At 42.0% G+C, this 26,960-nt stretch overlaps 1 protein-coding gene across 2 annotated transcripts in view; it reads left to right on the plus strand.

The window, feature by feature from the left end:
- Positions 1 to 26,960, plus strand: part of Sap130 (Sin3A associated protein 130) — a 72,637-nt gene that overhangs the window by 25,300 nt on the left and 20,377 nt on the right. Inside the window, exons 8-16 of one of the 2 annotated variants that reach the window (XM_059246032.1) lie at positions 3,779 to 3,926; positions 4,289 to 4,379; positions 4,567 to 4,671; positions 7,630 to 7,771; positions 10,657 to 10,778; positions 14,119 to 14,421; positions 15,979 to 16,156; positions 21,734 to 21,838; positions 26,492 to 26,850. In XM_059246032.1, coding sequence (XP_059102015.1) covers positions 3,779 to 3,926; positions 4,289 to 4,379; positions 4,567 to 4,671; positions 7,630 to 7,771; positions 10,657 to 10,778; positions 14,119 to 14,421; positions 15,979 to 16,156; positions 21,734 to 21,838; positions 26,492 to 26,850 — 1,553 coding nt within the window. The remainder of the gene's footprint in view (positions 1 to 3,778; positions 3,927 to 4,288; positions 4,380 to 4,566; positions 4,672 to 7,629; positions 7,772 to 10,656; positions 10,779 to 14,118; positions 14,422 to 15,978; positions 16,157 to 21,733; positions 21,839 to 26,491; positions 26,851 to 26,960) is intronic. The other variant, XM_059246031.1, reaches the window with a different exon arrangement.

Genomic DNA, 26,960 nt, shown 5'->3' on the forward strand with positions numbered 1-26,960 from the left:
CATAAAGTCTTAAAACACACACACACACAATAAACAAAAACCCAGCAAAACACCTACTCTATCCCAGCACTTGGGAGGAAGAGGCAGGTGGGTCTCTGAATTAGAGGCCTGTCTGGAGTCTGTTCCAGAACAGCCAGGGCTATATAGAGAGAGCCTGTCTCAAAGAGAGATAGAGAGTGAGAGACAGTAGACAGTAGATGGGTGGTTAGGTAGATGAACAGACAGAGGCTTTGTTTATTTGGGGTGGAAAGGATGATACAACAGTTAAGAGCTCTACTCTTCCAGGTGACACAGTTTCAGGATTTTTTTACTTTATGTATATGAGTATTTTTAATATAGAAGTCTTTATAAATTTGAATGTCATCTTTCTCTTCTCTGTATTGTTCAATTTTAGTACATGTGCTGCAGAAGCAAGCATGTGTATGAGTGTTTTGCCTGCATGTATTCATATATATGTGTTCCACAAGGTGGAGACTAGAAAAGGGTGTTGGATCCCCTGGAACTACAATTAGAGACCATTGTGCGCTGCCATGTAGGTGCTAGAAACCAAACTGGAGTCCTCTGCAGGAGCAGCAAGTGCTCTTAATCACTGAGCCATCTTTCTAGCCCCACCTTTGGGGGTTTGGTTTGTTTTTTGAAGATGGGGGACTCACAGCCAAAGTTGGCCTACACATATAGCCAAGGATGACCTTGGACTTGAGATTCTCCTGTCTCCACCTTCCAAGTGTTGGCACTACAGACATCTACCACCATGCCTGGTTTATACAGTGCTTGTTATTGAACCCAGGGCCTTGGGCATGCTAGGCAAGCACTTCAACTAAGCTGAGTCCCCAACGACCCTGTCTTCCTAAGGCAACCTGTCACAGCTTTTAAAATACCATTCCAGCGTTTGTGTATGCAGACACATTCAAATTCAAGTTCTTATTTTATCCTCTTTACCCCTAAAGAATGTTTAATTCTTTATCCTGCTTTACTTTGTGATTTTTTTTTATATAACACATTGAAAGCTTTCTGTTTCGAAAAATAAAATTCTGTCACATTTAGTAGAACCATAGCAATCCTTTATAAATAGATTCAAAGTGTGTCTAGTCCCATACTATCATAGCTAATGTCATAGTAGATGTGTATGCATATTTTATTTTACTTTATTTTTAGTTTTTCGAGACAAGGTTTCTCAGTGTAGCCCTGATTATACTGAAACTCACTCTGTAGACCAGGCTGGCCTCAAACTCAGATCTGCCTGCCTCTGCCACCCAAGTGCTGAGATAAAAGCGTGCACCACCACCATCCGACTATGTATGCACATTTTTTTGTTTTGTTTTGTTTTGTTTTTCAAGACAGGGTTTCTCCGTGTAGTTTTGGTGCCTGTCCTGGATCTCACTCTGTAGTCCAGACTGGCCTCGAACTCACAGAGATCCACCTGGCTCTGCCTCCCGAGTGCTGGGATTAAAGACATGCACCACCAATGCCCAGCTATGTATGCACATTTTAAACTGTGTTGTTTTTCATATGTGTAAAACCATCTGTAACATAAATTGCAAAAATTGATCAGGGAATTAGGTAATTTTCCATAGCTAACTTCTAATGACCTGCCTTAGTTTATACCAGTTTACACTCCCTCATATTTTTAAAAATCTGATAAATGAACAACAATATTTCTGTTGCTTGAGATAGAATCTCCCATTCTGTAGCTGCAGCTGGCCTAGGATGCTATGTTCCTCTTCTCTCAGCCTCCCAAGTGCGAGGATTATAACCATGAGTCATCACTTTCAACTTTGTTACATTTTGTTTCAGGACAGTGCAAGGCTAACTTCAAACACTGTCCTCCTGCTCTCGGCTCCTAAGTTACTGGGGTTGTAAATATTCCTAAGCATAGTCCTGTATTTTGTTTTGTTTGTGTGTTTAACTCAAATGACCATGTTCCTAAAATGGCTTGAAATCCTGACCTTCATGCCTCTCCCTTCTAAGTGCCAGAGTTGCAGATGCGTGCTATCATACCCCGCTTCACTTGTTTAGAAGCAAAGTATGCTGAAGCTGGTGGTATGCGTCTGGGATCTCAGCACTTGGGAAGCTGAGGTAGGAGCCTAGGAATTTGAGTCTCACATGGGCTGCATAGTGAGACATCATCTCAGAATGATGTCAGTGAGAGACGGAGAATAGTTGTTTTTTATAATTATTACCTGTGTGCATTCGTGGGCGTGTATGCCACAGTCCATGTATAGAGACCAGACGACAGCTTGTAGGATTTGGTTCTCCACTTCGACTATGTGGGTCCCTCCACTGCAACCTCATAAGAGAATTCTCCCATCTTTTCTTCATGTACATTTTTAGATGCCAAACGTCTTTGATTCTTTTAGCGTTTATCCTGTTAGACTATGAAGTATTGGTCCAACTTTTTCTTTTCCAATAGCTACATAGTCCCCTGATATGCTTCTTTGTTCCTTTGTTTGTCAAGGGGGATCTTAATATGTTTCTCAGGCTGGTCTGGAACTCCTGAGCACAAATGATCCTTATGAATCTTGTGCCTCAATTCTTCAGGCATAAATTATATGCCACACCTCACTGGGCTTCCATATATCCCCTTTTCTTTAAGAAGTCAACTTTAGTCTTTTGCTTTGTTGCAGTTTTAGTAGCTTGCTACCAGTGAATCTGGCATATAGTCTGTCTGTATCTCTTTCATTTATTAGTCAGTTGTAACTGTAAGTTTGTATTTTAGTAAGGTTTTCCACCTATACAGATGTTATATAACTAGGGGAAAGGTCAGTACTTCAAGTCTCTGCACAGACCAGGCATGATTATCTGAAATCTTCCCTTAAGAAACTTGTCAGTTGGGCTGGGGAGATGGCTCAGTAGTTAAGAGTACTGAGTTCAGTTCCCAGAAACCACATGGTGGCTAACAGCCATCTGTACAGGGATCTGATGCCCTCTTCTGGCATAATGTCGTACATGCAGATAGAGTACTCATATACATAAAATAAATTAATTAATTAGTTTAAAAAACTTGTCAAACATTCATAATATGAGAACTTCACTATCTATCTTGGAGTTTTTCCACAGTGAAGTGTGATTGTTACAAGCCTGTTCACTCAAATACCACTAAGTAGTATAGAGTACATCCAAAGTCCTGGAACTTAGAAGGCAAAGATCCCAAGTTCAAGGCCAGTCTGGGTTACAAAGTAAACCCTGTCTCAAAAGAGCAAGGACCTCAGACCTAGGTGTTGGTAGAGCCTTCCCAGCATATTCAAGAGCCCCCTCGGTTCCTTTCAGCACTGGGGGGTGGGAGGGTGGGGGGTGGGGAATAGTGGGCTAGAAAAGTGACTCAGGTGAAGTTGCTCTCCTCTAAGCCTGTAACCTTAGCTCAGTCCCGGAACCCACCTAACAGAAGGGAAAAAACAACCTCATGGTGTCCTCTGACCTCCACACATGGTCTGTAGCATGTGTGTGCCTACATATGCAAATAAATACATACGTGAAAAATGGTCAAAAGTGTAAACTGCATCATGGACTAAGAACTAATTCGTAAATTTTTTGGTATGTATTACTACTTTTGAAGCAAGATGGCAACAAGAGAGAACCTCCCCCTCCCCCCCCCCCCCCCCGGGAGTGGGGGGGATTTATTTCATTGGTAAAATTGAAGACCGGGCATTGTTTTAACTGAAGTTTCCACAGAACTATGGAAAAAGTAAAGTTTATATGATCATAAGGACAGGAAACCTTGACTACCTTCCTTGTGTCTGTGGAGAACTTGTAAGTCACCTACTACCTTCTCTCCCCACAGTCGGCCCACTTTATCTATCCAGCATCCGCCATCGGCGGCCATTAGTATCCAGCGTCCTGCACAGTCTCGCGATGTGACGACGAGAATCACACTACCTTCTCATCCTGCGTTAGGGACACCGAAACAGCAGCTTCATACAATGGCTCAGGTAAAAAGGGTGAAGAACCACCGGGGGATTCTTTGGGATAGACTAGAATCATGCTGACTTGTTAAAAAGCCTGGCATGTGAAATCAGTCATCGGGCTGGAGAGATGGTTCAGAGGTGAAGAGCACTGGCTGCTCTTCCAGAGGTCCTGAGTTCAATTCCCAGCAACCACATGGTGGCTCACAACCACCAGTAATGAGATCTGGTGCCCTCTTCTGGCCTGCAGGTGTATATGCAGGCAGAACACTATACGTAATGAATAAATAAATCTTATTAAAAAAAAAAAAAGAAATCAGTCATCATTCTTAGACTGGATAGTGTGGGCATTGTTCTTGTGTGTAACTGTGTTCTGGGGTCCCCCACAGAAAACCATCTTTAGTACTGGCACCCCAGTGGCTGCAGCTACAGTAGCACCTATTTTGGCAACCAACACCCTTCCTTCAGCAACCACAGCTGGTAAGTCAGTGATCTTGCTCTTTGAGCCAGACAGAAAGGAAGCAGGAGTGGTGAGTTCACTTTTCACTTTTCACCTTCAGAGGGAAACTCTCAGCTTCCCCGAGAGCTTTCCCAAGGTTTGAAGAGTCTATGTTGTATACAGAGAGACTGTTGTTAGAGAATTTCCTCCTTTCTACCCTCTTTTCAGGATCTGTGTCGCACACACAAGCTCCCACAAGTACAATTGTTACCATGACAATGCCCTCCCATTCATCCCACGCCACTGCTGTGACCACCTCAAACATCCCAGTGGGTAAGTGTTGTTCGTTTTCACACAAAAGTCTATGAGGAATTTTCAGCCCATATGACCAGGCCTTCATGTCAAAGGTGGTAGGAGTGTTTTCATGTTGTTGATTTTCAAAGCAACTCTGAATTTGACTTTTATTTGTTTTCGTAGGGTGTGTGTGTGTGTGTGTGTGTGTGTGTGTGTGTGTGTGTGTGTTCAATATACGTGTGTACCACCTCATTTTTTTTGAGACAGTGTCTACAATGGAACCTGGAGCTCTCTAACTTGGCTAGGCTAACTGGCCAGTGAGCCCAGGAATTTGCCTGTCCCTTGTCTTTCCAGGGCTGGAATTACAGGCACACAGTGCTGCACTCAACTTTTTACCCGGTTTCTGGAGATTTAAACTCAGTCCCTATGCATCATAGCACGTCCTTTACCAACTGAGCCATCTCCCCACTTCCAAAAGTAGATTTTTATTTTAATTTATTTTTTATTCTAATTGACGTTACTGAAATCACTGATGACAGATTAGTCGTCCTTTTCTATAGTGTCATAACCAGTTTAGTTTGCTTCTGCGTCATCTATTATCTTTTTTAAGTAGTATATTATTTATTTAACTTTATTTTATGTGCATTGTCATCAGAGTCCCAGGGACTGGAGTTACAGACAGTTGTGAGCTGCCATGTGGGTGCTGGGAATCAAACCTAGGTCCTCTGGAAGAGCTTAGCCATCTCTCCAGCCCCCATCTATTGTCTTTTAATGATTTTTTTGTTTTGAAATTAAAATTACATCATTTTCTCCTTCCCTTTCCTCCTTCCAGCCCCTCCCATGGACCCCCCCCCCTTACTCTCTTTGAAATTCATGGCCTCTTTTTTTTCTTTTTAATAATTGTTAAATGTGTGTGTGTGTACATACAGTCTGCTCTATCCATATAATGTTACCTGTGTGTACACAGTCTCAGGACCGACTGACTACTTGGGTAACAGTGGTGGGTGAGGAGCTCTTTCCTGGGGAAGACCATTTCTCCTACTCTCAGCATTCCCAGTTACCAGTAATTTTTCTGTCTAGGGTTGCTACTGCACGAGTTTTCCCCTCCACATGAGCATGTCCACTGCTGTAGTCATTGGTTAGTCAAGTTGATAAGACTTCATGGGTGTGGCCTCACAGTTTTAGGAGATAGAATCGTACAGCAAGCACACAGTTCCTCTGGCTCTTACAGTCTTTCTGCCGCCTTTTCCACAATGATCCATGAGCCTCAGTGCAGGCGTGGTGTTGTCCAGTGTTCTGTTAGGACTGAGCTCCACGCCGTCTCTTGTTCTCTGTGTTTGGATTGGCTCTGGATTATGGTTTTCTGTGATGGTCTGTTGTAAAGAGAAGTTTCTTTGATGAGGGGCGAAAACTATTCTTACCTGGATATAAGGATAAATACTTAGTTGGGGATTATCACTGGTTTAGTTAAGTGGTGGTTGTAGGTTTTCCTCCAAGATCCATGACTTCACTAACCCAGATAATAGGCTAGATTTATAGTACTAGGCATGATTTCCCTCCTGTTGAGTGGGCTTTAAATCCACTGACAGTGCTTTTGTCACCAAGGTATGTGCGCCATTATTGCACCCTTAGGGCTGTCGGGCCATGCTAGCCATAGTTGAGGTTCATAGCTGTCATATCTGGGTAGGCCTTGTCTTTGCATTTCTCATGGAAGTTTACATGGAAACTTCTGGTACCATGAGAGCTATCCCTCCCTCATGAAGGAAGCTTTCAGTTCATACCCAGCTTGGGTCCTCTGGACCCTGTGTCTCAAGTGCATGGTGGCTACAGCAATAGCTTATATTTCAGGAATCTCTTAGACAACCCTGACCAACAACTCAAAGGTGGGCTTCTCATGCCTGATGTTGGGGTTTCTGCTAGATAGTCTGTGGTTATTTGGGGAGAGCATTGTCAGCCCAGATGGGAAATTTTCATTTAAATATTCTCTCTCTCTCTCTCTCTCTCTCTCTCTCTCTCTCTCTCTCTCTCTCTCTCTCTCTCTCTCTCTCTCTCTGTCTCTCTCTCTCCCTCTCGAGGTCCCACCCCCCATGTGTCTGTGTGTGTGTGTGTACACCCAAGAGGTTGTGGGGACCAGAAGTCAACATTGGTTGTTTCACAGGAGCCATCCATCTTATATTTTGAGACAGGTCTCTTGCTGGCCTGGAGCTTGCCCAGTAGGCTGGGCTGGCTGGCCAGTGAGCCCAGGCATCCTCCCACTTCTTCTCTTCTGAGGTCTGTCTCCATCTCCAAGCTCACACTGTCATGCTCATTTTTTTATGCCAGCTCTAGAGATGCTCTCGCTTGCACATCAGTGAATCTCCTGAACCTCTGATGTTTGCCTTATTAGGTTAGTATTGGGAGCCACAAAAGGCCAGGCCGAAAGAAAAAGGCCTGCTCACTGGATTTTTGTTTTAACTCCCCATTGACAAATAGCAGTGAGTGCATTGAAATTATTCACTTGAGCTCTTTCTTTTTTGTTGTTGTTGTTTTGGGTTTAAGAGTTTTGTTTGTTTTGTTTTGTTTTTTGAGATAGGGTCTTTGTAAACCTGACTGGCTTTGAACTCAAAATCCTCTGGCCTCTGCCTCCCTAGTGCCAAGTTACACAGTGTGCCACTGCCAACTCTTGGCTTTAAACTGTTGGCATTTGAGGTTGGCAAGATGACTCAACTGTAAAGGCACTTGCCACACAAACCTGATGGCTGGAATTTTATCCCTGGAACCTACACAAAGATGGAAAGAAAGAACCAACTTCACAAAATTGTCCTCTGACCTCCACATGGGTGCCATGGTACATAGACCCACACATACAAATGATGTGTGAGCTCTCTCCCCGTTTCTCCCTCCCCCCTCCCTTGTACACACAATAATAATAATAAGCGGTTGACATTTGAAGAGCACTGCTAGCCATGTTTGGCTTGCCGGTGAGTAGTGATAGAATTGATGTTTTACTGTCTGCAGCTAAGGTGGTGCCCCAGCAGATCACACACACTTCCCCTCGGATCCAGCCTGACTACCCCTCAGAGAGGAGCAGCCTGATTCCCATCTCCGGCCATCGGGCCTCTCCCAATCCTGTGGCCATGGAAACCCGAAATGACAACAGGTAGGAGGCAGTGTCTCAGTTACTCTCCTCTCTCATGTCATTATTTGCTTTTTCAGATTTTCCCCTTGGAGAATAATTTCTTTTTTAGTGTTATGAAAATGTCCTATTTTTATTAAGCTTTTATCCTTGTGGTGAAAGTTCTCCTAATATCCATTTCTTTGTTTTGTTGAGTTCTGTTTTGTTTCTGGGTTTGGTTGTGTTGTTTTTATTTTGTTTTGTTTTTTAACCATTTTTTAAGAGAGTGCATTACAGGACCATAACCTTTATCCATAAGGACTTATATTTGTTCATCCTAAAAACAATGCGTTCTTGTAAACAGTTGTGGACAACCGAAACCATAGTGTGGCTTTCCATCCTCCTTTCTAGGTTTCGGGGCACTGACAGGCCAGTTATTTTGGAGAATAGCACTTTGGTTTTGTCCTATTGTTTCTTCACAATTACATTGAGGTTATACATTTTTGGAGTTGTGTGATCTCACCATCAGAGAGTACATGCTAGCTATCTGTCCTGTGGTTGGTTAGGTTAACAATTGGTTAGTGAAGGTGCCATTGTTCATCATTCATATTCTATAAAGAAACTTTTCTCTTTTGTGAATGATATGAGGAAATACTTTTGTTGTTTTGTTTTAATAGCAAGGAACTTTATTCGGAATTGAGTGGGTCTGAAAGTCAGTACACTGCAAGAAAACAGTGAACTCAGGCAAGATGCTTTAGAGCCTATATGAAATACTGAGACTGGCAGGTGTGGTGGGAGCGTTTGGGAGGCAGAGGCAGGAGGATCTCTGTGAGTTTGAGGCCATCCTGGTCTACAGAGTGAGTTCCAGGACAGCCAGGGCTACACAGTGAAGCTAATACTTTGAGACTATGAATAATTTTCATTCATTGTAGAATTTTTTTTTTAAGATTTATTTATTTATTTATTATGTACACAGTGTTCTGCCTGCATGTGTCCCTGTACGCCAGAGGAGGGCACCAGATCTCATTACAGATGGTTGTGGCCACCATGTGGTTGCTCAGTACCTTTGGAAAAGCAGCCAGTGCTCTTAGCCTCTGAGCCATCTGTCCAGCCCCTCATTGTAGTATTTTTGATAATTTGTGGCTGAATTAATTATATTTGCAAAGTAATAACTTTTCTGTTGCTCCTCCATACTGTGCAGTTGGCTTCTGAAGTGAAGAAGCTTTCCTACATACAATTATTTACCTGAGTTTTGTTTGTTTGAGTTTTAGCCAGCCTGAGCCTGTGAATTTAGATTTACTAATTAGCAGGATAGAGATTTGGTTGTATTCATTACTGTCCTTTGTTTGGAGTTCAAATGGCCTCCTCTTAAGAACATATCTATGGGTTTCACATCTCGCTCGTGTGCTAGTCCTTCCTTTATTTTCTACCACACTGTATATCCATTGAGCCAGGAAGCAGTGTTTGCCAAGGGCCTTTGGATCCTTTGGAAGCCGCATTTCAGCATCAGCGTGGCTATGCTGTAGATTGTTGTTCTTTCCTGCCTTTGCAGTAAGCAACAGTCAGAAGTGAGTGCCATACAAACGGAAGTATTTGAAAACATGCTGATACCCCAGTTCAACCCCATTCCATATATTACTTTTATGTCTATCTACCTAGCTAAATGCTCTTATTAGCTCTGAAAGTTTATAGATTCTTCTGGATTTCCGATGTAAACATTTATATTACATCTACAATTGCTTGTTTGTTTGTTGTATGTAGGCAGTAGATATCTGTTTACTTTAGGGGATAGCTAGAGCTTTCAGTATAATGTAAGTGGATGGCTCAGCAGTTAGTGTCTGCTGCTCTTGTAGAGGATCTGGGTTTAGTTCCCAGCACTCATGGCAGCTCACAACCATCTGTAACTCCAGCTCCAGGGAACTGTGTGCACATGGTGCACATGTATACATGCAGACAAAATAACCATACACATGAAGTAAATAATGATAAAATTAAGATACAGTGTTAGTGGAGATGGTGAGCGCTCTGTCTTATTTCTGCCTTAAATGGGATTTTTCTGATAGATTTCATTCTGTACTATCTTCAGTGTGATGAACAAGATTTCTATTCCTATTTTAAGCCTTTATTTTAGGAAGGGTGTGCCAGTAGGGTTTGGTTTGGTTTGGTTTTTACATGTTTTAAATCACTTGGAATGGTTGCTTTCCTTGGATTTTCAAAGGTATAAAAAGTGAGTAGAAATTGTCCCTGAGTCATTCTTTTCTTTCTGTGGTAACTTTGATTGTGGTGGACTTGACACTGTACTTACTTTGGTTTTATGTAGATTTTTTTTTTTTTGTCTAATTTTAGAGAATAAGGTTTGTTTGTCATCTTGTCTCACACTTTCCCTGTCCATTGTTGGTATCAAGACAATAATAAGTTCCAAAAACAAAGTAAACGTCATTTCATATTTTCTTGTCTCTGAATTAGTATCTATAAATTAGGTTTATTTGTTTTATGCATGTTTGATTAAATTTTCCAATATACTGTGTGTTTCAAGTGGAATTAATCAGAAAAGGCTTTTGGATACTGAGTAAGTTAGTTGATTGATTGGTTAGAGATGGGATCTTGCTGTGTTACCCGGGGTCATGTCAAACTTCCCATCTCCCCATCTCCTGGGGTTTTGTCATTTGTTTTGGTAGTTACCTTTTCAGAAAATACCAGTACATTTTTTAAAAGTCATCCATTAGATGCTATTTCTTCACATTGACATAGATACTAACAGTAGTCATTCGCTTGTTTACCGTTTCCTGGTTGTGTCCTTTGATGTAAGGTTGGGACAGTTTGGGAGACGCTGTATGGTAGTGTGAGGGCGTCAAGAGAGTCTGGGAGAGAGGATCCTTTGAATGGAGGAAAATTACTTTTGTTTTGTTTAATCTGTGCTGTATTTCTAGACCTTCGGTTCCTGTTCAGTTCCAGTACTTTTTGCCGACTTACCCGCCCTCTGCATACCCTCTGGCTGCACACACCTATACCCCCATCACCAGTTCTGTGTCCACTATCCGACAGTACCCAGGTATGAGCACCATTTTGAAGAAGACTGTCATTTTTGTCAGAAATGAGAAGGAAGTTGATCAGAGTATTTCAGTAAGAAAGAAATTATTCCAGCTAATTTCTAGATTCAGATAAGACTTACATGTAAAACATTAAGCACTTTAATCACCATTTTTATGATCTGTGAAAGGGTTGTTACATATTTGTAATATTTGAATGGTTTTATTCTACCCTGAAAATAATCATGCTAATAAATTTTGCTGTGCCTTAAAATGGTATCATAATTTCTACGAATAACGTTGTATTATATAGGGATTTGCTTTGTTTCCTTTGTATTTTTTATTTTAGTCTTGGTATGTTTAATTTGACAACCTGATTTGTAAATACTGATTTTTTCGGCTAATCTAGAAAAATTAAGTCTTTTCGGTAAGGTTTATTTTATGTATATATAAGCTGTGTGCAGTTCCGAGAAGTCAGAGGTGGGTCAGACCCTTCCAGCTGGAGTTGCCAGCATTTGGAAGCTGCCCACCATGAGTCTGATAAAGCAGGAAGCCTCTTAACTGCTAAGCCATCTCTCCAACCCTTAAAGAAATGCTTAGCTGTGCGCTTGTGTAACTTTCTTTCCCCCGGACCTCAGAAAGCCTGTGCAGACTGAGCCAGGTGTAGGGTTATATTATATATGTGCAGACTGAGCCAGGTGTAGAGTTATATATATATGTGCAGACTGAGCCAGGTGTAGGGTTATATTATATATGTGCAGACTGAGCCAGGTGTAGGGTTATATTATATATGACAGAACACTAGCACTCAGGAAACTAAGGGAGGAGGGTCACAAATTCAAGATTAGCCTGGCTTACACAGCAACTTCCAGGCCTGCCTAGGTTACTTTGCATGACCCAGTCCAAAAAGTAAGTTCAGGGCTGAGGATGTGGCTCAGTTGGTAGAGTATTTACCTAGCATGCAGAAGGCTCTGGGTTTGGCCCACAGCAGCATAAACCAAGCTTGGTGATCCATGCCAACATTCCCAACGCTGAAGAGGGGCATGAGGAATCAAAATTCAAGGTCATCTTCCACTATGTAGCAAGTTGGAGGCCAGCCTGGGATATGTAAGAGCCTGCCTTTAAAAAACAAAACCTTGGGCAGATGAGATGGCTCAGTGGTTAAGGGTACCTGTGCCAAGTTTCATGACCTGAGTTTAATCCCCAGGATCTACATAGGGTGGGCGAGAACTCCCACAAGTTGTCCCTAACCCCCACAAGACACTCATGCATGTGTATGCGTGGGCCCCAGAGTAGGGGTTGGGGTCAGAGAGTAACTGTGGGAGTTGCTGCTTCCCTTATACCCTGTGGGTTCTGGGGGTGGAACTGTGTAATCAAGCGAGACCATGGGTGCCCTTAACTGCTGAGCCATCTCATGGCCCCTATTTTTGAAATAAGATCCCCTGTATTTTGGGCTGACTTGCAGTGTAGAGGAGATGACCTTGAAGTTCTGATCCTTCCCCCTCCACCTCCAGGGTGTTGGGGTTGCAGGCACGGTTTCTGATCTGTCTATTTATTTTGTCATTCTGAGATGGATTTTTTTAATGTTTCTTTAATTGTGTGTGTCCGTGTGTGGACATGATGTATATGTGAGCACAGGTGCCAATGGAGGCCAGAAGCTGGCTCTGTCCCTTCTAAAGCTGCAGTTACAGATGGTTTTGAGTCACCAAACATGGTCTGAGACCAAACTGCCATCTCTCCAGCCCTCTATTTACTTATTTTTTATTTTTGTTTTTAATGGTGTGTGATGTGGGGGGTGGCATGTACGTGTGTGGAGGGTGGCACTCAAGGAGTCCAGATCAGGGCAGAGTCAGATCCCCTGGAGCTGTTTTGCAGGTAGTTGTGAGCCACGTCTCATGGATGCTGGGAACCCAACTCAGGTCCTCTTCAAGAGCCGTGTGTGCTCTCAACCGCTGAGCCGTCTCTCCAGCCCTCACTTTGTACTTTTTCAGTGAGGCTGCTGGAAAACTGAAAGGTGTATGTGATTTTGTATTCCTATTTGAACAGTGCTGGTTTAAAATTTCAAGCACTCTAAAATATTTAATAGCCTTGGAACCCTTTCTTGGTTATTCTGATAACTGATAAGAATTGCCTTATGGGGCTGGGCAATGGCTTAATGGTTAAGAGTGGACTGCTCTTACAGAGGACCCAAATTTGATTCCCAGAGCCATGTCAAGCAGGCAGCTCCATCTGCCTATAACTCCAGCTCCATGGAATCCAGTGCTTCTGGCCTCCAAGAATACCCACACACATGTGCACATACCCACACAAAGAAACACGTAATTAAAAATAATTTCTTAAATTCTTTTTATTTCAAATTGTGCCTGCGTACATATGTGTGTGTTGCTAAGAGTCTAACACACAGTCTTAAATGTGCTAGACAGGTGCTCTATTATTGAAATATATCCTTAAACCCAAGAATAATCTTTTGTATTTATTTTTTTCCTCAACCAACAAGGAATTTACTTTTATTTGGGGTTTTAATAAACCTAGTAGATTACATTTGCTTTGTAAGGAAAAGGGTCCTGCTATTCTCTATCTCCGGTAGGTACAAGCTGTTGGAAATTTGTATCAACTATCTATTTTTGAAGTGCCTTGGATAGTGGTTCTATCAGTTAAAACAAAGATTCTTCACCTGGTACCCATGGGTTACTTCAGAAGTTTATTTTTTTAGCACTGTTGTCTAGCTAATACGTAACTTGATAGATTAATTTCTTTTTTAAAACAGATTCCCTTTTTTTGTTGTTTGTTTTTTGTTGTTGTTGTTTTTGCTTTTGTTTTTTGTTATTTTTCGAGACAGGGTTTCTCTGTGTAGTTTTGGTGCCTGTCCTGGATCTCACTCTGTAGAACAGGCTGGCCTCAAACTCACAGAGATCCACCTGCCTCCGCCTCCCGAGTGCTGCTGGGATTAAAGGCATGCACCACCACTGCCCAGCTTAAAACAGATTCTTAAACTGTAGCCAAGGATGGCCTAGAACTCACAGCAATCTTCCTGCCTCATCCTCTTGAGAACTAGGATTATAGGTGTTACAGGATTATAAACTTGATTTCATTGTATTCCTGATAATTTACAGTAAGACTGTCAGATGGTTACTTAATGAAAAGAAAAACAATTCTTAGTACATAGTTTTAAGTAGCAAGTACAGTAGCAGCTGAGGATTGAACCCTGAGCCTTGTACATGCTAGGTAAAAATGCTCTACTGCTCAGATCCATGCCTTAGCCCTGTGCTTTGTTTCTTGAAACAAGGATTTAGCCCTTACACTTTAATGTTACATTGTGTGTAGACTGTCTTAACTAGAGCTGACCTTCTGCATTATTTCTAGTTTCAGCCCAGGCCCCAAACTCCACCATCACAGCTCAGACTGGCGTTGGTGTAGCATCTACAGTACACTTGAACCCCATGCAGCTGATGACAGTAGATGCTTCACATGCACGACATATCCAGGGGATCCAGCCAGCACCCATCAGTACACAGGGAATCCAGCCAGCCCCCATTGGGACATCAGGGATCCAGCCTGCACCAATTGGCACACAAGGAATCCACTCAGCAGCCCCAATCAACACTCAGGGGCTTCAGCCAGCAACAATGGGTAATCAGCAGCCGCAGCCTGAAGGAAAAACCTCAGGTAAATTTAACTATTTAGAGAAAGGGGAGAAGGGGATGGCTCAGTAGATACAGGAACTAATCACAAAGCCAGCACACCTGGGATCGATCCTCAGTACCCACATAGTGGAAAGAGAGAACCCAGTCAAAGTTGTCTTTGTATATGCACACACAAGAGGAAGAAGTGAGTTGTAACACAAATACATTATACATACAAATAAACTTATCTCTCAGCATGGAAGAAAAGAAGTACACCTGGGTTTTAATCTTGGCCTTGCCACTTTCAGGCTCTGTGGTCTCAGGTAATTTCTTCATTGTTAAGTTTCATCATTGTAAGATAAGCTGCTTAGAATTTACCCATAACTTCACATTAAAAATAGGATGTCTGAGCCCAGAGAGGTGGCACACACCCTTAATCCCAGCAATCAGGAGGCAGAGGCAGGTGGATCTCTATGACTTTGAGGTCAGCCTGGTCTGCAGAGTGAGTTCCAGGACAGCCAAGGCTACACAGTGAGACCATGTCTCGAATAAATAGCATGTGTGGAGCTCGAGAGATGGCTCAGAAATTATGAGCACTGCTTGTGTGTCCAGAGGACCCAAGTTTGATACCCAGCACCTATATAGCAACTGATAATGCTCTGTAACTACAGTTCCAGGGGATCCCACCCCCATCTCTTGGCCTCCTCAGGCAATGCACACACACACAGTACACAGACATACATGCAGGCAAAACACCTATACACATAAAACACATAAAATGAAAATAGAAAAAAAATCTTAGCAATAGCATGTGCAACTATCCTAATCTGCATTTGCAGTTAGGCAGAAGAGTTCTAGAAAAAGCTCAAAGTTAAAAGAGCAAAATTGGGGGTTGGGGATTTAGCTCAGTGGTAGAGTGCTTGCCTAGCAAGCACAAGGCCCTGGGTTCGGTCCTCAGCTCAAAAAAAAAAACAAAAACAGCAAAATTACATTACAGTGTTGTCATTCAGATTCCATTTTTTCAGAGTTGTATTGTAAAGTAGTAAAATCTTAATGCTAGCCTAATATTGCTAATGTTGACAACAAAAATACTAGTAGAATAATCATCATATAAAATGTAATGATTCATTGTGCTTAAAATAATTGATGAGCTGTTTTTCTAATGAATTTTCAAAAAGATAAGAGAGAAGTACTACATACCCATAATACTAGTACTTCGGATACTGAAGCATTCATACTTGCCAGCAAAACATCCATACACATAAAGTAAAAATAACTAAATATATTTTTTTAGAAAGATAAACAGTATTATAATCTGTATTGGTGACTTTTCTCAATGTTCCTACAAGCACAATGAGCCTTGTGCTATTTCTTCTGTTTCTTATCTTTTGAGGACAGAAGTTTTCTAGAGATCAAACCCAAGACTTCAAATACGCTAGGCATATGCCAGACAAGTGAGCCACAGCTCTAGCTCCTGTTATCCTCTGAAGTGGGGCGTTTATATCATGAATACCTAATGCCAGGGTCTAAACGTTTTTTCTGTCTTAGATGGCATTTCAGTAAAGCTGTCCCGTTTCTCTTGTCCTCTATTCTCTTTCAGCAGTGGTGTTGGCAGATGGAGCTACAATTGTAGCCAACCCTATCAGCAATCCATTCAGTGCTGCTCCAACAGCAACAACTGTGGTCCAGACTCACAGTCAGAGTGCTAGCACCAACACACCAGCCCAGGGCTCGTCTCCCCGGCCAAGCATACTACGGAAGAAACCTGCCACAGATGGGTGAGTAGATTCAGAAGTACATAGGCATAAAGAATAGATTCCTACATCCAGTGCAGAAAACAACTTAATTCTATCTCTGTTACGCTTCAGATTTTCTCCAGGTTCTAGAGAGAAGACTCATCAGTCTCAGCACTTACTACCCTTGCAAAGGACCTGGGGTTGGTTCCCAGAACTCACATAGTGTTCACAGACAGCCATCTATAACCACAATTCCAGAGATCTGATGCCCTCTTCTAGACACCAGGCATACACGTGGTACACAGGCAGGCAGAGCACTCATACACATACATGTTTTAATAAATTAAATGAAAATTCCTCCAAAACACAGGATCGCTTGGTAAGCTACATTCTGCTCAGACTACGACGTTAGGACTCTTCCAGTCAGTGAATGACAGCTGCAGTTGCATATTGTATACTGTATGCTTTAGGAGTTTTCTTTAGCTTTAGAAGTCTTAGTTTGCCTCTGTTGCTGTGGTGAAGACCACCAAAAGCAACCTGGGAAGGAAAGGGTTTCTTTGGCTTATACATCACAGTCCATCATGAAAGAAGTCAGGGCAGGAGCACAAGGCAGGAGCCTGGAAGCAGGAACTGAAGCAGAGGCCATAGAGAAATATGCTTTCTGGCTTGCTCAACTTACTCTTATACAACCCAGGATCACCTGCCTAGGGGTGCCACCACCCATGGTGAACTGGGCCCTTCCATAACAATCATTAATCAAGAAAATGCAGACTTACCTACAGGTCAGTATCATGGCAATGTTTTCTCAGTTGAGGTTCCATCTTCCTAAATGACTCTAACTTTTGCCAAGTTGACAAAAGGGGGAAAACACACGCACACAGTCTAATCCTGGAACTGTTACTTAGCCTTGTAATTAAGTCTTTGGGTATGTCTTGGGGTTTTCTTAATGTGAACCATATATATGTATATGTATGTGTATATATATATTTTTTTTTCCATCAAACATGAAATGTTGCTCAGGACTAGCAGTTTTTCAGGCATATTAAGACTCTTTAGTGACAGGACAGTATTTTTGTGTGCTCTAGATGCCTTCCAGTGTAGGGAAGCCTCGTGCTGTTGAAATATAGTGGGGTGTGAGCACTCCTGTTTGAGAGCAAGTGTCCGGCTGAGCCGAGATGATGGCGTCAGCACTGGAAAAGCAAAGTGGGTCAAAAGGCTGGAGTGGGGTCAGTGCAGTCTTCAGGTACACAGCAGTGGACATTGGGCCAGTGCAGGGCTTTCCGATGTGTAGTTCTCTGCGTAGACAGAGTTACTGTCTTTGCTCGTTATGAATACTCTGTGAAAAAGTTTTTTTTTAAAGCTCCATTGAGCCCATGGTAAAATAACCCTAATAAAACAGAAGACAGAGCTAGGGAGATGGCTCAGCAGTTAAAAGCACACACTCATCGGGCAGTGGTAGTGCATGCTTTTAATTCCAGCACTTGGGAGGCAGAGGCAGGAGGATCTCTGTGAGTTCGAGGCCAGCCTTGTCTACAGAGTGAGTTCTAGGACAGCCAGGGCTGCACAGAGAAATCCTGTCTGGAAACACCAAAGGGGGGAAAAAAAAAGAAGCACACACTCACTGCTCTTCAGAGTTTGGTTTCCAGCACCCATGCAGAACAGTCCACAGCTGCCTGTCATTCCAGGGGATCCATGGGCACCTGGAGTCACACGCACATAGCCCCCCCACACACAGACACACATGTACACATTATTTAAAAAGATGACAGAGTTTGTAGAGTGATCATGCACATGTAAATTTCTCTTAAAAATCATGTAGAATTTAGTATCTTGTGTTTAGAAAGAAAAAGACTATAACTGGCTGGAGAGATGGCTCAGCAGTTCAGAGCACTTGTTGCTCTTGCAGAGGTCACAGGTTCAATTCTCAGTACTAACGATGACTAACAGCCTACTTGTAACTATAGTTCAGAGAATCTGATGCCTTCTGATCTCCTTGGATATTAAGCATTCATATGGTGCACACACCTGCAGGCAGAGCAGTCATACACACAAAGAAAATGAGTAAATCTAAAATTACAGTTTTTAAAGATTGCAAGTACACAGGATGGTGAAAACAGGAGAGGTCTCAGCTGCAACAAACTTTGAAGATGAAAAGCAGTGATCCATGGTCACAACCTTGGTTGTGAGGAGACCAGATGTTTGCAGAAAGTTGAGAGGCATTCTTATTGAAGCTGCATGGTTTGGGAGAGGATGAGAAGAAATAGGGGTTAAAATGGAGTCTGTTCTTTTAAGGAGAGTAGGCTAAAATTTGGAGCACAGGCAAAGCCTGGAGTCCTATGGAGCACACTGCCTCCAGCCTGAGAGAAAGTTCTCAGGACAGGAGCCACAATGAAACTCACTGTAGACAAGCCCTTCCCACATGCTCAGAAGACCCACTGGCCCATATATTATTATCTGACATTTTTTGCATGTGAGCTCTGACTAATACATGAATACACCTTGCTAAGTACTGAAGCAGGATTGCTAGGTCATAGATATAGTCTACACTCACCTCCTGTGTGTACATCTGCCTATGACTTTTCCAAGTGGCCAGACCAGCTGTTTATACTCTAGACAGCAAAAAAGACCTTTTTGTTTGTTTGTTTTTGTGTTTTGGTTGGTTGGTTGGTTGGTTTTTGTTGTTTTTGCTTTTTTTTTTTTTTTTTTTTTTTTTTTTGGCCTTGCCAACTCCTTTTGCTAGAAGTTAGATTATTTCAGGGTTATATCTCATGAGTTTTTGTTTGGTTGGTTTGATTTTGATGTTTATTTGCCAATGTTTGGTAGATAGTTTGGTTTGGCTTGTTTTGTGTAGATACTTTTTCTTTTGGAAAAGTTTATAATGGTATAAGCGTTGACTGTAGGGCTGGGTGTGGTGATGCATGTCTTTCATTCCAGTATTCAGGTTTCAGAGGCAGGCGGATCTCTGTAAACTTGAGGCCAGCCTGGTCTTATAAAACATGTTTTAATGTATAGTCTTGAGTATTCAAGGCTAGCTTCAAACTAGCAAAGGATGACCTTGCACTTCTGATCCTCCTGCTTCCGTGGCTGGAGTGCCGGAAGATTGGCGTGCACCACCACACTTGGTTTATGATTGCTAGAGACCAAGCTGTCTAGTTCCCCAATTCCTTGTGTGAAGCTAGCCAGGCTAACCTCAGGGTCCCTGTGTAGCCAAGGACTGCCTTGAATCCCAAGGCCTGCTTTCACTTACCATGTGATAGGGTCACAGGTCTGTGTCACCATGCCCAGCTATTTGGGTTTTTTGCTTGTTTAGTTGGTTGATTGCATTGATTATTCTGGTCTGAGTATTAAATCTAGAGCATTGTATATACTAGACAAGGGCTATACCATTAAGCTATCCCCAGATTTTACCAACTATCTTCTGCCATATTACTTTGAAGCAATTTTTGATCATGTTATTTTATTTGTGTGTATTTCGCATGTGTCTGTTAGGATATACATACTTAAAAATGGGGGGAGACAACTTAATGACATCAACTATCCAGTCATTGTTCTAATTTCTACTGGTTTGGGTGTATCACAAATTTTGTTTTATTTTGTATTATTTAAATCACTGTCAGCTTTTGTTTATTATTTTGTTGTTATTTGTGATGTTTCTTGTTTTGTATAGTGGTTTGGGTTTTTTGTTTGTTTGTTTGTTTGTTTGTTTGTTTGTTTTAGAAACAGTCACCATAGCACCAGGCTGTCCTTGAACTCATGACTATCCTGCCTCAGTCTCCCAAGTGCTCAAGTCATGGTTATAGTCTACCACACCCAGATTTCTTGAGGTTGGCTTATTAGAGGAATTTGGTCTTTTGATCCTCACTGTGGATTTTTCTCAGAGGCCATACTATTTCTTAATGGCCATAAATTTGTTGGCTTAACACAACAGATGTGTATTATCAAACAGTTCTAGTCTCCCTGCAGGACATTGGCAGTGTTGGTTCCTTCTGGAGTGTATGTCGTCCCTCTGTCCTGGCTCCTGGTGGCACTTGTTTGCATTTCTTGGCTAGTCTCTCTCAGTATTGAATGCCCTGATCTTTGTGTCTGTCTCAATTCCCGTTCTCCTTTCTTTTCTAAGGTACTAGTGATTACATTTAGGAAAGACCCTGAACTTATAATGATCTTACTCAAGATGTTTAGTTAATTGCACTTTCAAAGACCTGCTTATCCTGAGCTGGAGAGATGGCTCAGTGGCTAAGAGCACTGACTGCTCTTCCAAAGGACCCAGGTTCAGTTCCTAGCACTGACCTGCTCTCACAGCCATCTGTAATGGGGATCCAATGCCCTCTTATGGCCTCTGAGGGCATCAGGCCTGTGTGTTGTACTCAGACATACATGCAAGCAAAACAACCATGTACAAAAAAAATAACAAAGATACTATTCTCAAGTAAAGTTAAATTTACATGTACAAAGATTAAGCCTTATGTATACATAGTGTTCATTAGTTCAGCAGAACACACCTAATCGTGCTATTTCGTTTGTTCTAGCCTGTGCATTTCATGGAAGTTGTTACATGTATCTATAAGGTTAATAAGGGTCAGAGAGATGACTCATCAGTTAAAGGCGCATCCTATGACGTTACACATACACATGATATACACATGTATGCACACACAATGTAATTTTTTTAAACCATAAACCGTAATAGTAAATAAAAGTTTGATTAGTTCAATTTTTATAAGTATTTATTGCCTCTTCCAGAATGAGTGCTTCGTAAGGAGATAATTAGTCTCTCATCAGGAGACAGGATGGCTGGTGGTTACCCTTTTGAGATGTTAATAGCTCAGTGAATGGGCACTGGAAATGATAGACTCTAATTCTAGCCATTCTTTCTCAAGCCCATTCTCATGTGGCACTTGGTCCAACCACTGTTTTCAAACTAAATATACTGAAGTCACTTCTGGCATCTGTTCCACTAAAGTCAGGGATACATTCTCAACCAGAACCTTATGTGACCTCTGTCACACAACAAACACAGTTGCTCTCTGATTTTTTCCATAGTCAGTTCTTTGCACTGGGTTTCCAAAATTTTGCTCTTATCTCTCTCAGTATATAATTATATAATAATGATTGTGAATACCTTAAAATGGATTTTAATAATAACAAGAGATAGAAGGTGTCACATGCTAGAAGCAGCTCATAGTCATGATGTGGTTGCCTCTTGGAGTTTATAGCAGGAAGTGAATAGGGATGGGCAAAGAACTTGATGCATTTTGTTAAAAGCCATTTATTTAAAGCTGGTGCAGTAACACACGTCTGTGACCCCCACTCCTCCAAAGGTTAAGAAATAACAAGACTGTATCAAGAGAAGAGAAAAAACAATACTTGATGAGTATGCTGATATATACATGTAATCCCGTCATTCAGAAAGACAGAAGGGGTATCAAAGCAAATTTAAGGCCAACCAAGTCTACATAGTGACTCCTAAGACCAGCCAGGGTTGCATACAGAGACCTTGTCTCAAATCTAAACAAAGAAACGACTAAAAAGCCTTGTCATTGTAATAGTTTATTTTCAGCAGATGTGCCTGGCAAATGTATCTTGCCCTGCTATTTTCTGGGTTTATCTCATTTCTTTCAGAATGGCAGTTCGGAAAACTCTCCTCCCTCCTCAGCCTCCTGAAGTGGCTAGTCCTCGAGTAGAAAGCTCTATGCGGAGTGCATCCGGGTCACCTAGGCCTGCAGGGTGAGCTCATATATTATCATCATTCTTACTTTAAGTTACGTATCATCGTGTAGCAAAGTTTAATAGGACCAACTTCACATGATTTTTGGGGGGGTTGAGGGGTGGCGGCACCTCTTTCCATATGATGGCTTTTCCAGCTTCATGACCTGAGCCAGTTACCATTTGTAATATTTATAGAGTGAACACACTCCTAATAGCTAGCAACTACCTTATAGCATTCTAGTGTATTTAAAGCAAATGTTCAAAGCACAGAACACAGAGCCTGCCTCATACTAAACACCCACTTGTTACTTTTTTTGTGGCATCATGGGATGGGAGAGATGGCTGTCAGTAAACTGCCTGAGTTCTGATCAGCAGCAGCCACGTAAAAGCCAGGCACTGGGTGCTAAGTAACAGAGGCAGCTGGACCCCCAAAGCTCCCCAGCCAGCCAGTCTAGCCAACAGTGAGCTTCAGGTTCAGTGAAAAATCCTGTCTCAAAAAAAACAAAGGGAGCCGGGCGGTGGTGGCGCACACCTTTAATCCCAGGACTCGGGAGGCAGAGGCAGGTGGATCTCTGTGAGTTCAAAACCAGCTGGTCTATATAACAAGTTCCAGACCAGGCTAGCCAAGACTACACAGTGAGACCCTGTCTCAAAAAAAAAAAAAAGATAGAAAAGGGGAGATGGTGTGGCTGGATGTCTCAGCAGTCAAAAGCGCTTGCTGCTGTTGCAGAGGGTCCAAGTTCAGTTCCCAGCACCCACATGGTGGTTCATGTCTGTCTGTTAATAAAACTTTAAAGATAAAAAGGAGGGTCAGCGAGGAGGCTCCATAATAATCGATGAAAAGTTTAAAAATATATAGGTTCTGGAGCATTGACTCAGCAGTTAAGAGTCCTTGCTGCTCTTCTAGTAATCGAGTTTGCTTCCTAACACCCACATCGACTGCTTACAAATACCTATAACTCCAGTTCAGGGAAACTGACACCTTCTGACACACAAATGGAAAATAGATGTATCTTTTAAAAAATAAAATTAATTAAATAAAATAAAACTAAATTAATTAAAATTTAAAAATGAAAAGTTGGAGGTAATGTATGCGTGTACATATTTAAAGTATAAAGTCAAAATCCTCCTGTTCCCCGTCCCAAGTGCTAGGATTAAAGGTGTGTGTCACTACCTGACCCTAAACACTCTTTTCAGTTGCTGAAAATCACTTTGTACAGTTTCACCTTGCATAGTAGACATTTTTATAATCCTGCATAAAGGTCCACAGTGACAACTGTTAGCATCCCTCCACCAGTCTTGGTCCTTTTTCTTCTTCTGACACATACATGTGTGTGTGTGTGTGTGTGTGTGTATGTGTGTGCTTTTTTACTTATTTAAAATCTCTGCTCTAGAATTAATCTTCCTGTAAGTCACTACCTGTTCATTCTGCCACTTTTGTCTCCATTTTTACACTGGTGATTTTGGGGGAGGGGGCAGAGGAAAGGTTCCCCATGTCTTTCACATGCAAAAGAAATAAGGCTGAAAAAATATAAACATACCTGGTTTTGTTAGTAGGCAATGTCTCCAGATCCTAAAATGATATTTGACACAAGGCATCTATAAATGTTTGGGAGATGGGTCATTGTAGTGCTTGTCACACAAGCGTGAATAATTGCGTTCAATCTCCAATATCCACATAAAAGCTAAGAGTAGCGGTACATGCCTATATTCCTAGAACTGAGGAGGCAGAGACAGGAGGATTCCAAGGGCTTATTGCCAGCTACTATGAGCCAACACTCCATTTCAAAGCCTTTGTTTTTTTCCTAGGTGAAATAGAAATCCATTAACACATTAAAGTATAAGGGCGCATGATTTGACTTTTTTGTTTGTTTGTTTTTGTTTTTCGAGACAGGGTTTCTCTGTGTAGCTTTACACCTTTCCTGGAACTTACTTGGTAGCCCCGGCTGGCCTTGAACTCACAGAGATCCACCTGCCTCTGCCTCCTGAGTGCTGGGTTTAAAGGTGTGCGCCACCACCACCCGGCTGACTTTGTTATTTTTATTTTGTGAATTGCGTTAGGGATTGTACCAAAAGCCTCATAAAAACTAGGAAAACTACCTGATGTTTTTTAAAAGATTGCACTAACTCTGGGAGTATAGTTAAGTGGTTGACACTAGACTGGCATGTGTGAGATCCTAGGTTTAACCCCCAGCACTGTACGCAAGAGCATAATAAATGAGTAAACCAGGTATCCTGGCACTATATTTTTGATTGTAAGAGAGCAAGGGTGAAATTGGGCCCACCAAAGAAGGGATGATAGACTTACACGATTTTAGTGGCTTAAGAGTATCTTGAAGGTAAAGAAAGTCTTAAAAGCGGGCATGGTGCCACACGTCTTTAATCCTAGCACTGAGGTAGGAATAGGTGGATCTCTTGTGAGTTTGAGGCCAGCCTGGTCTATATGGCAAGTTCTAGGCCAGCCAGAGTTAACAGTGCTAAGTAAGACTTTGTCTCCAAACAAAACCAAAAAAAAGTCTTTTCGGTGATGGTTTTTTTGTTTGTTTGTTTTTTCCTGTGTTAGAAACTGAACACATGGCCTTTTGATTGATAGACAGTTGCTCTGCTGTGAACTATATACCAAACCAGATATTACAGTTTTACAAGAAACATATTCATTTTGTTGTGATTTATGTGTATGTGTGTTTGTCTTCATGTATGCATGTACACCATAGATATGCCTGGCACATTTGGAGGCCAGAAGAGGGGATCACATCCCCTGGAATTGGAATTATAGACAGCTGTGTGCTATCTTGTGGGTGTTGGGAACAGAACCCAGATCCTCTTTAACAACAGCAAGCACTCTTTAACTACTGAGCCATCTCTCCAGACCCTTTTTCCTTTTTTTTAAACACATTTTTTTCATTGTCTAAAATACTTTTTTTTTTTTTGCAAAATAATATGGATATTAGTTTTTTGTTGTTGGGTTTTCATGGGTGGTTTTTTTGTTTGTTTGTTTGTTTGTTTGTTTGTTTGGTATGGTTGTTTTTTGTTGTTTTTCCCTTTGTTTTGTGGCTGGATTAAGGACTTAACCAATAGCCTCAGACATTCCAGCATCTACATATAGTGGCTCACAACCATACAAAACCCCATTTCCAGGGGATCCTGCAACCTCTTCTGGCCACCGAAAGCACCAAGCACTTAAGTGGTACACAGACAGACATACAGACAGAACACTCATACACATAAAAAAGTTGGAAAAAAAAAACTGTCCAAAAATTGCAATATTGTTATAAAATTGAAGATTAGGATACACACACACACACATACACATTTGTTTGTTTGTTTGTTGTTTATGTGTGTGAGGGCAGGCATGGGCATGAGTGTCAGAGGACAGCCTTGGGTGTCTCTCTGTCTTTACTGCATTTGAAGCAGCGTTTCTTCCTTGTCCCCACGTGTGCTGCGTTAGGTGACTGCTGAGGTTCCAGGAACTCTGCTGTCCCTACTGCTCATCTCATTGTAGGGGCGCTGAGGTGACGGGTGGATGTTAACTGCATCCAGCTTTATACAGATTCTGGGGATCTGAAGTCCGATTCTCAAACTTGAACAGCCAGTGCTCTGTGTCTGCGCCTCTCCCCTGCTCTTTTTCCCTCTCATTTTAAAATAGGGTCTCGTGTGTAGCCCAGGCCAACCTCGAACTCCGAGTTTCCTGCCTCAGCCTCACTAGTGCTGTCATTACACATCAGTGCAACAGGGGCCAGCAGGATATACATACACTTTGGAGTTCGTTTATCTGCAACTGATAATTGACCCTAGGGCCTCGAGCACTCCGTCTTTTCTGTCTTTTGGAACTTTGTCACTTGCAAAATTTCCTCTTTATGAAAAATAGGCATATAAGAAAATTCACACGAGGGCGTGAGAGATAGCCCGGTGGTCAAAAGTACTCGCCGCCCTTGCAGACAACCCAAGTTCCCTTCCCAGAACCCAGGTTAGGGGACTCACACTGCCTGAATAACAGCTCCAAGGGATCCAGTGCCCCCTACTGGCCTCTGCAAGTACTTGCACACCTGTGCACAGTCATATAGACACACACGTACCTAAATGAATCTTTTTAAAAATCTGTATGCAAGAAATGTGAATATAATTATAGTTTTAAAAGGAAAGAGCTCCTTTTTTGATAGCACACACCTTTAATTCCTATACTTGGGAAGCAGAAGCAGGAGCATCTCTTAACTTTAAGGCCAGGCAGAAGTACATAGCGAGATCCTGTCTCAAAGAAGAAAACTGCAACAACAATATACATATGCACATTAGAGTCCTTGTTCAGTGATGTGATGCCAAGTGATTTCTTTTTAAATGTTCACTGTTTTCTAATTGAATTGAATTACTGCATATAAAACTTGCTACCCAAAGCTACACAGAGAAACCACATCTAGTTAAAAAAAAAAAAAAGAACAAAACCACTGAGCTGGAGTATAGCTCAGTGCTAGAATATATACTTAGCATACTTAAGGCCCTAGATTCAATCCCTGATACCATAGGTAAAGACCTATTTTCTTTCTAAATTAACTTAAAGGTGAGCATCTACAATTAAAGAGTAGAGTTTCAGTTGTGTGTGTTCCATAAAAAGAATTAAACAGATAAGATAGTTTTGTCTCAATTGCTACATAATGTTCTCTTTTTGTGTTTCAGTGCCAAACCTAAGCCCGAAGTGCATATGTCTCTAGCCACTCCAGTCACAATGTCCTTGGAGACCATATCCAATCAGAATGCCGAACAGCCTACCATTGCAGTCCCACCAACTGCCCAGCAGCCTCCACCAGCCATTCCAAGCATGATTGCAGCAGCCAGTCCTCCATCCCAGCCAGCCATTGCTCTTTCAACCATTCCTGGAGCAGTCCCCGTCACGCCACCCATCACTACCGTTGCTGCTGCACCAACACCGTCGGCCCCTGTGGGTGGCAGTCTCTCCACCGTTCTGGGACCTCCTGTTCCTGAGATCAAAGTCAAAGAAGAAGCAGAACCAATGGACATCACGAGGCCTGTTTCCAGTAAGTTCATCACAGATCACTACTAGTCTGCCTCCCAGTTCTCACCTGTAACTATCAGCCAGGAAACCCATCTCAGGCCAGGGCCACTCGGGAACATCCCAGTGTGTGCT

This window comes from Peromyscus eremicus, chromosome 19 (assembly GCF_949786415.1).
Source record: "Peromyscus eremicus chromosome 19, PerEre_H2_v1, whole genome shotgun sequence".
Taxonomy (NCBI): Eukaryota; Metazoa; Chordata; class Mammalia; order Rodentia; family Cricetidae; genus Peromyscus; species Peromyscus eremicus.